The sequence below is a fragment of the Amblyraja radiata genome, chromosome 14, assembly GCF_010909765.2.
Source record: "Amblyraja radiata isolate CabotCenter1 chromosome 14, sAmbRad1.1.pri, whole genome shotgun sequence".
Lineage (NCBI taxonomy): Eukaryota > Metazoa > Chordata > Chondrichthyes > Rajiformes > Rajidae > Amblyraja > Amblyraja radiata.
Genome location: NC_045969.1, coordinates 36320147 through 36336320, shown reverse-complemented (window position 1 = coordinate 36336320; position 16174 = coordinate 36320147). Strand labels below are relative to the sequence as shown.

The window sequence follows — 16174 nt, the reverse complement described above, 5'->3', positions numbered from 1 at the left end:
CAGTAATTGTTGCCCCATACAAAATGCTCATACACCCCAATGAGGCATGTGTATCAGCTGTACTAATACAGTGGTCCAGCCATGACGTAGTGTGCCAGCCTCACTAATATAAGTTTAACTATCTGTAGGTAAAAGCACTTTGCTTGACAATATTAAATTATTATCTTGACAGAACTGAGCCATATGATTGGCAAATAATGAGTTCCTATCTGAGATATCTGCATTCATATTCCCAATGACATATACAGAACAATAATTATTGTTTTGAATAAAAGAATAGATGAAAGCAAGCCTATTTAAATATTCTTCATTCTGATGGCATTCATACAGTGTACATTCAGGATAACAAATTCCTTGTCGTTGTGAGCAAAGTGTATTGCAATACACCAGTCAGCATCAAGCCGAACCACATTTATTGATGAGTCAAGCTTCTTGTTCCATAGAATAGCCACACCCCCTAGTATCCTACCTCTGACTATTCCCATGCCAAGGTCAGTTGTAGACTCCCCAGCCCCATGAAAGTTGTAATTGAGAGAAGTGAGTTTGTCCAAGTCTTGCTTCGCTAAGAATGTCTCTTGCATACATAGTATGTCACAGTTCTCCAGAAGGTTGTCAACAACTGAGCGGCGAGCTTTATCCCCTGCGCTCTGACCCAAATGCAGACCACGACAGTTGTACAATAGAACTTGAATGTTCATTTAGCGAGACTAGTGAGTACCCCTAGCACCAGCAGGCACACTCATTCCCCCCCGCAGCAGGCGCAGTGCTTGATCCGATGACTCCAACCCTGTGCGGCTCGTAATAGCGCCGGACAAATGCCCCTTCTGGCCAGAGCTCCAGATTGTCATTACATTCCGCAGATACTTTAAATGAACAGAATCTACTGTGTACAGTGTCATTCTTTTGACAGGCAACCTCATTGTCAAGTTTTTCTTTAAGATACACATATTTTAGCCATACTGAACGTTAAAATCTTTGTAGCTATCCTACATTCAAGAACGGAACTCACTATCAAAACTTGGAGGGGACTGGACACAATTTATTTGCGGCCGCGCGCGCATGCGCACACTCACACACGCGCGCGAGGCTTCGGAGGCTCAATCCAGTAATAAATGCAGCTCTCGCCGGGTTAACTACAGCCCTGTCTGGACTGACGGGATACCAGCGCTGCTTCTCCGCGCTGGCCATATTTCCCGCAAGTTCAGGCAGGTTAACCTGGCAGGGATGTCGCTCCACCTCTCAAAACATGGGGGGGGGGGGGACGTGTCCCCTCTGGTCCCCCGGGTTTTCCGCCCCTGCCTACATTCAAGAAGTTGAATGATGAACTGCCCTGAACATTACCTGTCCTTGCTCTCCAGAGATGCTGCCTGACCCGCTGAGTTACTCCAGCACTTTGTGTCTTTCATTATAAACCACATCTGCAGTTCGTAGAAGTAAAGAACCACAGATTCTGATTTTATATCAAATATAGACACAAAGTGCAGGGGTAATTCAGCGGTTCTCCAGAGATTTTTCTCCAAAGATGCTGCCTGTCCCACTGAGTTACTCCAGTACTTTGTACCTATCCTTAGCATCTGCTGTTTCTTGTGTCTTCAAGATCTGGTTATTGGTGTTATACTCTTTGACTCTGCTGCTTTTACACGAGTCACACAGGACCATCAGCCTAAGCTTTAAAAAAAAAAGAGAGTTGTCCTTTGACTTGCGCGTTGCTCGTCTCCCGGGTGGATTGCAACCACCAGCAAGCACTTCAGGTGAAGCATGAGAGGTAGCGGGGACGTGCAGCGCGCGGCCGGTACAGGGGGAGCGCGCGCGGCCGTATCCGGGAAAGCGCGCGCTGCTGGGCCCGGGGGCGCGTGGCCGTATCCGGGAAAGCGCGCGGCCGGTGCATGGGAGCGCGCGCTGCTGGGCCCGGGGGCGCGCGGCCGTATCCGGGAAAGCGCGCGGCCGGTGCAGGGGGAGCGCGCGCACTAGGGCCAGCGGAGGCCGCAGGTCGCCGCCATCATGGTGCCAGGCGCCGGGTTCGCTTCACTCCTCAGGCGGCTGGGGGGCACCACGCGTGGCCTCGGCTCCGGGACACAGGCGCGGGTGAGAGTCGAGAGAGCGGCCGCTGGGCAACCGGCAGCCTGAGGCTCGATGCTGGCCCGGGGAGGGAGAGGAGGGGGAGGTCAGTGAGGTGGTGTGGAGGGTGTGAGATGATGGGGGTCTATGGAGGGTATCAGTGGGGCAGTTTGCGGTCCTGGAGGAGGTGAGGGAGCTGTGAGGTGGTGTGGAAGGTCTGAAGGTAATGGGGTGTGAGGTCTATGAGGAGGTGAGGGGGTCTCTGAGGGGCTTTGGGGTCAGTGAGGCTGTCTGGGAGTCTCAGGGGCTGTGGATGAGGGTGAACGGAGGGGAAGAGGGTAAATGAGGTCGGGTAGGGCTAGTATGGGGGATGGGGCTGGTGTGGGGGTAAAGTAAGGTGCTGGAGGAGGCGGTGGGAGGATGGGGTTAAGAGAAGGGGCAGAAAGCAGAGCATTAGGTCGGATGGAGGGCAGGGGCTTGGGAGATTTGGAGGTGGGGTGGTGGTTTATGGAGGCAGAAGGGCTGCATAATTTGGAAGGGGAAAGAAATGCAGCAACTGAAAGATCCAGCAGGCCTCGGCACGGTCACTTGTCTATGCCTGCTCGAAGCGATGTAAAGGACGCCACATCATGAGCACTGAGTGCAGTAGATGAGTTTGGAAGGAGTGCACATGAACCTCTGTCTCACCTGGAAGGGCTTTCTGGTCCCTAGATGGATTATGAAGGAGGAGTTATACAGAAAGTATCTAGGGAAGGGATGGATGAACTCACGAATTCCGGAGGGAATGGTTTCTGTAGAAATGGGTGGGGATGGGAAGAAGTGGTGGGGTGCTCATGGTATCAAACGGCAGATATGGATATCAGGTTGGCTGGATGGTAAAAGGCAAATAGTGGCAATAAAAGGGGCTTTATCTGGTTGTCTGCCGGTGACTAGCCGAGTTCCACAGGCTGGGGCCGCTGTTCGCCACTTAGTATATTAATGATTTGGATGAGGGGATTGAAGGCTTTGTGGCTAGGTTTACAGATAATATGAAAATAGGTGGAGGGGCAGGTAGTGTCGAGACAGCAGGAACTCTGCAGAAGGACTTGGATAGGTTAGGAGAGTGGGCAGAGAAGTAGCAGATGGAATATAGTGTAGCAAAGTGGGGAGTCATGCATTTTGATAGTAGGAATAAAGGCGTAGATTGGTTTCTAAATGGGGAGATAATCCAGAAATCGGAGGTACAAAGGGACTTGGGAGTGCTGGTGCAGGATTCTCAAAAAGTTAATCTGCAAGTCGAATCGGTAGTAAGGAAAGCAAATGCAATGCTAGCATCTATTTCGAGAGGGGTTATATATAAAAACAGGGATGTAATGCCGAGACTCTATAAGGTAGTGGTCAGGCTGCATTTGGAATATTGTGAGCAATTTTGGGCATCATATCTGAGGAAGGATGTGCTGGCTGGAGAGGGTCCAGAGGAGGATTACAAGAATGATCCCAGAAATGAGTAGGCTAACATATGAAGAGCGTTTAACGGCACTCGGCCTATATTCGCTGGAGTTTAGAAGAATGAGGGGAGACCTCATTGTAACGTACAAAATAGTGAAAGGCTTGGATAGAGTGGATGTGGAGATGATGTTTCCACTAGAAGGAGAGTAGGATTTAGGATTAAAGCATGTTCATTTAGGAAGGAGATGAGGAGGAATTTCTTTAGTCAGAGGGTGGTGAATCTGAGGAAATTGTTGCCACGGAAGCAAAGTCAGTGGATATATTTAAGGCAGAGTTGAATAGATTCTTGATTAGCACTGCTCTCAGAGGTCATGGGGAGAAGGCAAGAGAATTGTGGTTAGGGGGGAAAGATAAATCAGCCATGATTGAATTGCGGAGTAGACTTGATGGGCCGAATGGCCTAATTCTACTCCTATCACTTAGGATCTTATGACCTAAGTGACTGGCGGTGGGATCACATTGAAGGTGGTGGAAATGTGAGGCAGGAGGGGTAAAGGTAAGAACCAGGAGAACTGTTTTGTATTGTGGGGAAGGGGAGTGAGAGCTGAACTACAGGACACAAAGGGGACATGGGTGAGAGATTCATCTAAAACAGTAGGAAGGAAAATATGTTTACAAAAGAAAGACGACATCTTAGATGTTCTATAGTAGAATGCTTCAACTGGCAGCAGAGATGGAGAAGTTAAGAGTCGGAGATGGCATCTTTGCAAGAGGCAGGGTGGGGGGTGTAGTCCAGACAATTGGGAGTTAGTTGGTTTATAGTAGACATCATTCGATAGTCCTTGTGATGGAGACCGAGAGATTGAGCGTGGTGTTAGTGCATTGTCACTTTGGCTGCATGGCTTTTTTTCTGGATCTTCTGGTGTCTCCCATATGCCATAGACGTTCGAGTTTGTCGATTAATTGGCTTCTATAAATTGACCCTAGTGTATAGGGTTGCGAAGATGAGATAACATCGAGCTAGTGTGAACTTTGTTGGAATTGATTCGGGCTGAAGGGCCTTTTTCCATGCTGTATCTCAATCAATTCAATCAATCAGCAAGTACAGGTTGTCCCAGCTTTATCAATGGCCGACCTTTGGACACCTCGTATTTAAAGAGGAACAATGGAGCGCTGGGTTGTGCTGAGCAGGCCTGCTTGCTCGCTTAGTGAATCAATGAGAATAACTGGCTCACTCACTGAGTCACAGAGCTACTCTTCCCACATCTGCTCGCTCTCCCAACACAGCTCATTCTGTGATTCTCCTCCACACACTTTTTTTGTTCATTTCCAACTCAATAAAAATTTGAATTACAAGCAGTTCTCAGGAACGGAACCGTTTTGCAACCTGGGGTGAGCGCGTGAATCAAAACGGATGATGACAAGGCCGAACAAGCCACCAAAATAAAGGAATCATTTGCTGCTATGAATTTTGTTTTCATTCTTTTAGATCGATAAGAATAAAAAACCTCATATCAAATGGAAGCCACAGAAACAAATTTGCATACCAGTTTTGGAACATTTTGATAACAAATATAGACAAGAACATGGAGAGTTGTGGGACAAAGCAAGGTAATAATAGAGATTATTTCCTTCTCAGTAAATAGTGAAAGAAGGTATAACTATCATAATGTCCCTCAGTGTTCTGATTGTATACAAAATAATTGATCCTAGTTTCAATTTATCATACCACTCTATCGTATTTCTAAAATAGTATGTTTAATACTGCATTAAAATGTTGGCAAATGTTTTGCGCTGAAATTCATGGAACGAGTCTTGGGTTCATAGTTATTTGACTGAAAGGATTGTGGTCTACAAATGAACTACCTTGATGTCGAAGGTAGATTAAAAAAATTGTTGACAGATTATTAAAATCAGTGTTATGGCACTGCTCACATACTAAAATTTAGACCCCATGCTGGAGTTGTTTCCTTTAAATTCATGTTTTCTGTGGTTGGTAAAGCCACACAGAACGTAGATAGTTATTGCCTATCCCTAATTGTCCTGGAGAAGGTGGTGGTGAGCAGTCATCTTGCAATGCTGCAGTATTGTGAATGTCCTAACACTGCTTTTGCCTAGCGAACTCCAGGACTAAGACTGATAATGAAGGACAGGCAAAATATTTCTAAGTCAGTATGGTGTGTTACCTGATGGGGAACTGCAAGTGGTGGTGTTCCCATGATATAGGTCATGAGTTTAGTTTAAAGATACAGCGTGGAAACAGGCCCTTTGGCCCACCAAGTCCTCGCTGACCAGCGACCCCCGTACACTAGCACAATCCTACACACTTTACAATTTTTGCCGAAGCCAATTAACCTACCAACCTGAACATCTTTGGAGTGTGGGAGGAAATCTGGAGAAGCACTTAGAGAAAACTCATGCGGTCACAGGGAGAATGCACAAACTCGCACAGACAGCACCCATAGTCAGGATCAAACCCTGGTCTCGCGCTGCAAGGCAGCAACTCTAATGCTGCGCCAACATACCTCCATGAAATGTTTTGAGAGTGTAATGATTGAGTAACTGCGGTGCATTTTGGAGATGGGACACACTGCTGTCGCTGTGCTCCATATAGTGGAGGGAATGAATATTTATTGTAGTCCATGGGACACCATTTAAGTGTGTTGCTGTGTCCTGGAATGGCATCGAGCTAAGAGTTATTGGTGCTACACTCAGACAGATGAAGATTATTGAGTGACGCTCCAGACTTGTGCCCTGCAGACAGAGTGCTTTGGGAAATGAGACAATTGCTGCAACATGCCCAGCCTTCTGCTTGTACTTGCAAGTGTGGTATATATTTTGCTGATCTAGTTAAGTTTCTGGTCAGCGATGATTCCCAGGATATTGATGGTGCAGAGCTCTGAAAATATTGACAATGGTAGATAGACTCTTGTTGGAAATGGCTTTGACCGATTACATCTGCAGTTCCTTGTTTCTACCTCCTGGAGCAACAATTGATTTATATCCAGCTTCTTTATTCAATTAGGGAGAAGATATTTTTGCAAGTCAAGCCCCTAATAGTCAGGTTCTGACCCTGCAGCTATTTTCCTTGCATCATTTGCTTTTTTCAAACTTTATCACACACAGTGGCACCATCGCGAAAAAGGCTCCACTTGGAAAAGATCTGTGCTGTACTTGAATGAACATAGAACAGCACAGGAACAGGCCATTCATGTCGACATGATGCCAAGTTAAACTAGTCTCTGCTTCTATATGATCCATGCCCTGCATATCGATGGGCCTATTCAAAAGCCTCTCAAATGCCACAATGAATGTGTGAAGTATTGGTAATGAAGCAGAAAATTAAGAGTGCAATTCAATGTAAATGCACACAATGTAATGGCCAATTTCCTTCCCCCACGCGGAGGATCGGAAGGATCATCGGACCAGGAGGGAGTTGCTGGAGACATTGGACGCGAGGAGCAAGGGCCGGTCGGAGGGAGACCCGGAGTAATGCCTCCAACACTTTCAAGATTGGCTGCAGGAAGCGCCCTCAAAAGATGGCCGGGCAAGGAGAAGGATGTCAGTTAATAGGCTAATCCGGTCGAAGGTGCCAGAGGAAGGCACAGCAGGAGCCTGGGATTTACCTGGTTCGGGAACTGCTCCAGTAGACAGAGCGTGCGGGTGGACCAGACTTTGGAAATGGTGCTAAAACATGGCGGCGGCTGCATGTGTAAATATGCATACTTATTTCATTGTGACATATAAAGCACCATTGAGCCATTCACCATTCTAAATATTAATTATTTTATTCACTGCCGCACAGGCTGCAATGTGTACCACCTACAAAATACTCTTCAGTTACTTCGTCAGTTTATTCAAACAGCCCCTTGCAATCACAAACACAAAGAATGACAAGTGCAGCAGACATGGGATTGCCACCATCAGCATGCTGCCCTGCAAGTTGCCGACCTTCCTGATTAAATATATTACCGTTCCTTCATCATTTGGAGATTTGTGAATCTGTGGAATTCTCTGCCTCAGAAGGCAGTGGAGGCCGATTCTCTGGATGCTTTCAAGAGAGAGTTAGATAGAGCTCTTAAAGATAGCGGAGTCAAGGGATATGGGGAGAAGGCAGGAACGGGGTACTGATTGTGGATGATCAGCCATGATCATCCAGTGAATGGCGGTGCTGGCTCAAAGGGCCAAATGGCCTACTCCTGCACCATAAATACTGTCTATTGTTTATTAATGCAGGATCTGAAGATCCTGGAACTCGCTCTCCTATAGCTTCATCAGAGTGACTGCTGCAGTTCAAGCAGATGTCTTGCCATCATCTTCCTGAGGGCATTTAGGGATGTGTAGCAAATGTATACCTGCTTAATCCAAGAAATGAACAAATAAAGCCTTAGCAAATTATATGGTGCATTTTGTAAATGGTGCACACTTGAGCCACAAATAGCAGAGTCAGGGGATATGGGGAGAAGGCAGGAACGGTGTACTGATTGGGGATGATCAGTCATCACATTGCATGGCGGTGCTGGCTCGAAGGGCCAAATGGCCTACTCCTGCACCTTTTGACTATTGTCTATTGATGCAAAAGAGGCAGAGAGAATGACAATTTAGTGTGGTGGAGAGGATGGCAGGCAAGTGGGTTGTTTTATCCTAGATGACGTCCAGTTATTTGAGTGTTGTTGAAGCTACTCTCTTCGAGGCAATACATCATGCTGGTGACAAGTGCCTTTTATAAGATGGAAGGGTTTTGGGTGAACAGAGGTGATTTATTCACTGCAGATTTTCCCAGCCTCTGAACTGTTCTTACTACCATAACATTTATGCGGTTGGCCCAGTTGTTTCTAGATAATGGTTTTGCCAGAATGGTGATGATGGAAGTCTCAGCAATGTTAATACTGCTGAAAGCATGTGTGGGTTGGTAATCTCTGCTGGAGACGTTCATTGCCTTTGTGTTTTAGGGTGCAAATGTTATGTGGTTTCATGGAAGTTAATGTGGTGCACAAACTTTTCGATAGTAATGGTTGTATATTTTGGGGCGTACTTCTGGTTTTTTATTCCATCTGCACATAATTAATGCTACATTTGGAACACCTGCAACTAATTAGTGCTGCAAAATTATTGGACCTGCATCTAATGAGCATCACAGGAGATGACCTACCTATGTCTAATTAGACATTGCAGCCATTCTGCAATCTGGAGGAGCTGAACTGGGTGATTACCATTGTGATTTGGACTCTCTTAAAAGGAATGAGTATTCATCATACCAGTCAGTGACCATTCAGGGGAAAAGCTCTGTCACAAGTTTTTGAAAGGCTCATTAATTAAGATGCAGGCATGGTCTTATCCATTGCAATAAGTTTGCAATCAGCATAGTGAAACAATTCAACTTGGTTGAATGAAAACATGGTATAATTTGCTGATGTGTGTTTATGCTTTACAATGTGTAGCCTGTGTATTCCAAGCTATTTGTTTGCATTTGATATATTTTCTGTGATGGGAAAAAATTAAGCGAAGTTGTGTATATGTAAATAGAAGGGTCTCAACCCAAAATGTCACATATTCCTTTTCTCCAGAGATGTTGCCTGACCTGGTGAGTTACTCCAGCGTTTTGTGTGTATCTTTGGTGTAAACCAACATCTGCAGTTTCTTCCTACACATTCTTTTGCAATATTGTCAAGTTCATCTTAAAACTTAGTTTTGATGCAGCTCAGGATACAATGCTGGACTATTGGGAAAGTAAGTTTTGGAGTTTTTGTTTGCGCAGATATTCTATCTAAATTTGTGGTTTGTTGACAGATGATGGACTCTTTTTTTTTACATGGATATGTTAATTTAATATGACATTGACCATGATGTAAAGTTAGTGCACAGTCCCACTTTTCGATTGAATTGAAAGTATTGATTCCTTGATACAGGCCAAAGAACAAGTCCACCAATCTGAGTGGAAAATCCTCACAGACAAATACATTGAAAGATGACATGTCGATAGTGAAAGTGGTAGAGCTAGAGTTTCAATGAATTTGCCTTGATTTAAATTCTTACATTTCTTTAAAGCCATTCTAACGGACAATAAATTATAAACTTCCCCTATTTTTTTTTGTGTAGAATGATGATTTGGGGTAGTTCTATAGTCTAACAATTTGAAGAATGTTTGATAACAGGACTTGAGTCTGCAAGCAGTTGAAGTAATATCTATTGGTCTACTGTGAGGCTACACACAAATAGGAGGATTCACACCTCATATTTCACTATGGCAGCTTACAACCCAGCCGTATGAATGTTGATTGCTCTAAGTTCAAATAACCCCTGGATTCCCTGTCCCTCTGCCCCTCCCCCACCCTAATTGTCCTGCCAGTTCCACTTTTCGCATCCTTATATCCCTTTGTTATAACCTCTTCCACAGCCAACAATGGACCATTATGGGTTCCACCTTTCCATGGTCATCAGTGCAAGCTCTGATTTGTTTGGAACCTTTTCATACCTCTAGTTTCCCTCCCTCTGATTCTCAGTCTGAAGAAGGGTCAAACTCGAAACGTCATCTACTCCTTTTCTCCAGAGATGCTGCCTGACCTGCTGAGTTATCCCAGCATTTTGTATCTATCTTCAGTGTAAACCCGCATCTGTAGTTCCTTCCTATGCATCTTTTAAGTATTCATTGTTTACTGGTAGATTATGGTGAAGGTACACATTGTTGGGATGAGGCCCATACAAGAATTCACTTTAAATTACTGAAATATTTAAAAAAATGTTTATTTATACAATTAAATGTAAATGAAATTAAATACGCTTGAAAAGGAAATTAGATCATTAAATATTGTGGCTTAATATTTCAATGTTTTTGTCACTGGCCAGTAATTACATGGATCACTGGAAAAATAATACCATGTTTTCTGTTAAATATTTGAAATACATAATAAAAATAATAATGTCTTTTCAATTCGGATGCCAATTATTGGAACATTTGATTTTTAAAACTTATGTCATTTTCCTTATCACTTTACGGTCTATCGATAAAGCAGAATCTAATAATAAAATCACAATATAATTCTGTGGGGAAGCAGTTATTTCATGAGAAGAAAGTATTAGAGTTGCAGCCTACCCTGTCATGAGTGCTCTACGGAGCTATTGATAAGGTTAGAATTGCTGAAAATAACAATAACATCTCTATAAATATGTCACCACCCTGTAGTCTCAGCTTGTCTCACTTAATGGCATCTTTCCCTATGGACCAGAAGTTGGATGATATACCAAATCTCCAATTCCTGGAGACAAGAGATGCTGGTGTATGGATTTGTACCTAATAAGGCTTCAAAGCCCCATGTACCATTCGTTCCGAAGAAGAGCTACTGGCTATCTACCTGGGGATGAGGAAGATGAATAGAGGAACATGAACTAAACCACATATGTGGCAGAGGAGTTGCAGAACTGTAAATTTTAATTGGCAAAATTAGTAATTGGGAAACAGCCAGTCATTGCTTCCACTTTAATTGATCAGTTGCTCTATCTCATTGGTACTGAAGACTTGTACCTGTTAATGAAGGTGGTGTTTTTTTCTATTGTCTCCAGATAACCCAGCAAACCAATGTCTAATGCAGAATGCAGTGTGCAGCTAGGCCATGCTAATAAGCTACATCATTTCAGATTGCTCTGCAGCTCTTCTGAACAAAAATGCTATATTTCTGTCAGAGCATGATTTTTACTGTTGGTTTGCTTGTCTTTCAGAGAAGTATTGCTACTTCCATGCAGCTGGCAGTATGGTGTGCTTGTAAATAAGTTCAGCCACTGTGTACCATTTGAAGACCTGCTTCAATCACGGGGATATAGGAATTTTCTCCAAGATGTTTTGCCATTTTCCCAGCATTCCTTACAATGTTACATCAGCAAGGACAAGAACCGGTTCCCCAGACTTTTGCATCATGCGGAAAGGTTGAAGGAATATTACCTGCTGAATGCAACCTCTTTGCTGCCTGTCCTTGCGTTGGACGCCCAAGATGGAGAAAGTGTGTTGGACATGTGTGCTGCTCCAGGAGGGAAATCTATAGCAATACTGCAGAGTGCCACTCCACGTAAGTGCAATGCTGCTTATGTTGATTCCATGCGGGTCCCACAGTGGCGTAGTAGTAGAGCTGCTGCCTCACAGTGCCAGAGACCCATGTTCAATCCTGGCAATAGGTGCTGTTTGGACAGAATATTACGTCCTCCCTGTAACCACGTTAGTCGGCATGGACTCATTGCACAGAAGGGCCTGTTTCCACGCTGTATCTCTAAACTAAACTATAGAATACAGCCATTGCTTATCGACCCTTGTGTGTATGGAGTGGATAAGAAAGCGCGTAAAATAGAACTAGTTGGAATGGATGACCGATGGTCGGCGTGGACTCGGAGGGCCGATGGGTTGTTGTATCTATAAATTAAACTAAACATGAATTAAGATGTAGAAACAAGGAACTGCACATAGTGGTTTACACCAAAAGGACACAAAGTGCTAGAGTAACTCAGCAGGTTAGCTAACATCTGGAGAACGTGGATAGGTGATGTTTCCAGTTGGGACTCTTCTTCAGACCCTCCTTGCATAAACTAAACTGCAATTGCCATCATTCCTTATGGTTATCTTTATCTTAATAAAGCACAAATTTAAGATGACAGCATTTAAGTGGCGAGACGTGTACCTAAATTGCCTGTGCACAGGAGGCTATGAGCCGCGAACTGAAAGGCGGGATTAATTATGGATGGGTCCCCACTGGTTAGCATGGATGTGACAGCCCGAATGGCCTGTTTCCATTCTGTGCAACTGATTGGCAGGAGGACCAGAGACGATATAAAGAAAGTTTGTTTTTAACTAGGTGGCATTAGGATCTGCAATGTTTTGAGGGGAGAGCAGATTGACTCAACTAGCAGAACGTCAGTCCTATTGCTGCAGCAACCTGGCTTCAGTCCAAATCTCTGGTGTTGTCTGCTTGGAGATTACACATTTCACCTGTGACCTGGTGAGCTTATTCCCTATGCCCCAGTTTTGATGCAGATTACAAAGCTGCACAAGTTAAAACACTTTGACAAAACAAATCTGATATTTAATGTCCATGTTCAGCTGTTTGTGTGTGACTCTTCCAAGATACTTGAAGTGCTTAATGTTCTCCAGCGTCACCTCTGAATCTGCATTGCTGGAACAAGAGATTGACCATTGAGAACACCCTGATGAAGGCTTTTAGACTTCTAAGTATTAAGAAACATTCCTATTTTCCCATAGTACATGCAGTGTAGATTTGTTGCTTGATACTGAAGTCAGGATATTCTTGGTTCCTGATTAGTTTTGGTGAGGTTAATGAGCTTTCTGTCCATCCAGTAGCTTGGTGGGAGACTAGTAAGTAAGTAAGTAAGTTTTATTTATATAGCACGTTTTAAGTCAACTCGCATTGACACCAAAGTGCTTTACATAAATTAAATAATAATTTTCCATACAAACCATAGAAAAAGGTTAAAAAAAAAATGAATAAAATGGACACATTATAGAGTTCAACACAAACGTCCCCCCACAGCAGAATCAAAAATTTCCACTGTGGGGAAAGGCACCAGAAAGTTAAGTCCTCTTCCTCTGTGAAATACCCGAGGTCGGGGCCCATTTGTGGCCTTGCAGGCAGTCCGATGATTTTCAGGGCCCTCTTGCCGTGAAGATGGAACTTCGGCGTCGAATGAAACATTCCTCAGCGGCTTGGAAAAGTCTGGAGCGGCTGCCTCCTCCCCGGAGACCGGGGCACTCGTAGTCCTCAGGAAGCGCCGGTTGGAGCTCCGACCCCGGCGAACTCGATCCCTGGCTCTGCGGCGCTCCAAATCCAGCGCCGCCCGCGGCCGGACGCCCGCAGCCCCAGCTCCGCGATGTTGGGATCGACGGCCACAGCGACCTGGTAAGGCATCGCCCGCCCCCTGTTGGTATCCCAGCGCTGCACCGCCGCTGCCGAAGCTGTAGTCCCGGCCGGTCCCGACAGGAAACGCCGCTCCATTTTCGATGGTAGGCCGCGAGGATGGGGCGAAGAAGCAGCTTGGAGGGATGCTCCAAGACTAAGAAATAAAGGACTAAGAAATAAAGTTTCCCCCTTCCCCACCCCCACCCCCCACATAGAAGACCTCCACTAACATTTTTTAACAGGACAAAAGAAAAGAAAATTTAAAAAAAAGGTGTAGAGACGGACTGCGGGCAGGCTGCCATACACAGACGGCGCCCACTCCCGCACATCCGCCATCCGCACATCCGCCAACCCATAGTATGGGTTAATAAGTTATTGCAGTAGGAAATATTTTTACCCCCTTGTTTATTCATGTCTCATTCCTGATGAAATTTGTGTTCGAGCTGGTAGTATAGGTATATTAGTCGGTACTGTATGTGTTACTGTTGAGCTTGAGTAATATGGTGACATTTGGGGTGTGACCATACTTTAGAAAAAATATCCATAGCTTTTTGGTAGAGTTGAAGGCCTTTGTGAATCAAAGAAAATTCTACAGAGAAAATTGTGCTGTCCTTGAATTCAGAAAAATTGTCAATGGATTTTCCTGTGGGTATCAGCTAAACAGCTCAATTAGAGCTCTCTTTCTTAAAGATTGTCAAGATCTAATCACATGAGATTTCCTCAACATTCTAGGCCCTCAAAGAAAGTGTACCTCAAGAAATCATATTCCACATAATCAATTTCATCAACTTCAGATATCTTGAATTTCCTCTTTGAAGGCATTTGCCTTTTATAAAAGGATTAGAGAGTTTCCAACCTTGTCGTCTTGGATACAACAGGATAGAGTTTAAAATAGTATTTCAACACCTAGTGAAATTATTTTAGTGTGCAGCATGCCTTGGGTTTTACGAGTTGTGCAAGGAACCTTTGGATGAAATTATCAAAAAAAAATCAGCAGATGCTAGAAATCTGACATAAAATAGGCTTAAACTGCCAAAGTGTGTTCACGTAAGCACCGAGCAACTACTAATGTTTGGCTATGTACTGACTGAATAGGGATCATAAATTACATTAATGCAGATATTAAGAGATCATTATTAATTAGGATAAATCAATTGGAGCACGCTGAAGGAGGCAAAAGTGAGTTTTGCCCATTTGGTAGCAAAAAAACCCTTAAAATATCATTTAACATGGGACTTGGGAATAAATGCAATAAACCATTAAGTTTGGACAATTTAATTGTGGAACCCTGTCTCTCTCCCTCTCTCTCCCTCTCTCTCACATGCTCTTTCACAGAATCCCTGTAGTTATGTAGAAATATTTGTAATAGTCCATATTGTAATGGTCCTCCATACAAACGGCTCATTCTGCATGCGGACGGATCGTAGGTAATGACCAGACTTTAGGCCTGAGGCGTTTTGAAAGATGCTGCTGTCAAAGGTTTTTGAACTATTTTTAAAGCTCCCATTCATCTCAGTATTTAAGCAGATATGTTTACAACAATCATATAAAAATATATAAATAATGACAACACATTTTTTGAAATTAGGTTTAGGCTTATTATTGAGACATGTGCAAAGCTTTGTTTTGCATGCTATCTGATCAGATAATACTACAGGTGCACAACCTTTTATCCGAAAGCCTTGGGACCAGACACTTTTCGTAATTCAGAATTTGTCGGTCTTCGGAATGGAAATTTTTTAGCGTAGATTTTAATGGCTGGTTCAGTGGTAGAGTGCTCGGCTCATATCCGCAAGGTCGCGAGTTTGCGCCTTGATCCTGGCAGTTACTCGATCGCGAGTTTGAGTCTTCAATGTCGTTTTTTCTTGCAGAATAAATGTTTGTATGAAATACAGTGTAGGAGAAGTGTACTGACTGTGTGGGCAGAACTTTGGAAGTGATTGCCCACCAGTCTAAAAAGCCGCTGTGTCTCCCTGTCCCTGGGATAGCAGGGGGCGATCAAACAGCACAATACCCCCCTCCCCCTCCAACTCCAGAGGAATCCGCTCCCCGATGGGCCGCTACCAAAGATCATAGAGGAGCTACAGCGACAAGTGGCAGTTCGCCCACAGCCCGAGCTGCGCCCCCTCATCCGCCATCCCAAGAACAAGACGTACCTTGCACACCATCAGCTTCTGCCCCTACGTGTTCCTCTGGAGTTGGAGCGGGGCTGGGCTGGAGTTGCTGCTGGCTGTGGGTCTCTGGGATCTCCGTGCTTGCAGTGGGCCTGGGGGTCGGTGGGCGGCGGTGGGAGCTGTGGACCTACAGACCTACCTCCGTGGAGCTAGCCAGCTTCGGAGCGTGGAGAGTTGCGGGGGCGAGCTGCTGCGACCCGACTCCGGTGGATGGTGACACCGGGAGCTCGCGGGTCTCCGGTGGGAGACTGCTTTGCGGGGCACCGGCAGCGGCGACTTCTCCCGCCCGAATTACGGGGTTGAGAGCAAACATCATAGAGGTTGAGAGTGACATGGAGGGGGGCCTTACAACGCCCGGCGCGGCTGTAAATTGCCGCGGACTTGCTAGCGCCCGCCGGGGGCTCCAACATCAAGACCGGGGCAGGGCCCTACATCTCCCGGCGTGGCTTTGAGTGGCCGCTCCCCGATGGGCCCCTACGACGCCCCGAGCTGCGCCCCGTCATCCGCAACCCAGGTTCCTCTGTAGTTGGAGTGGGGCTGGGCTGGGCTGCTGTTGGCTGTGGGTCTCTGGGATCTCCGTGCTTGCAGTGGGCCTGGTGGTCGGTGTCCAATTGGTCC

General features: G+C 45.1%; 1 protein-coding gene across 1 annotated transcript in view; it reads left to right on the top strand.

Moving 5' to 3' along the window:
- Positions 1-1934: 1934 nt before the first annotated feature.
- Positions 1935-16174, top strand: part of nsun3 (NOP2/Sun RNA methyltransferase 3) — a 32067-nt gene continuing 17827 nt past the window's right edge. The window contains exons 1-3 of the mRNA XM_033033137.1: positions 1935-2085; positions 4976-5097; positions 11203-11546. Of these exons, the coding sequence (XP_032889028.1) occupies positions 2002-2085; positions 4976-5097; positions 11203-11546 (550 nt within the window). The 5' untranslated portion in view covers positions 1935-2001. The remainder of the gene's footprint in view (positions 2086-4975; positions 5098-11202; positions 11547-16174) is intronic.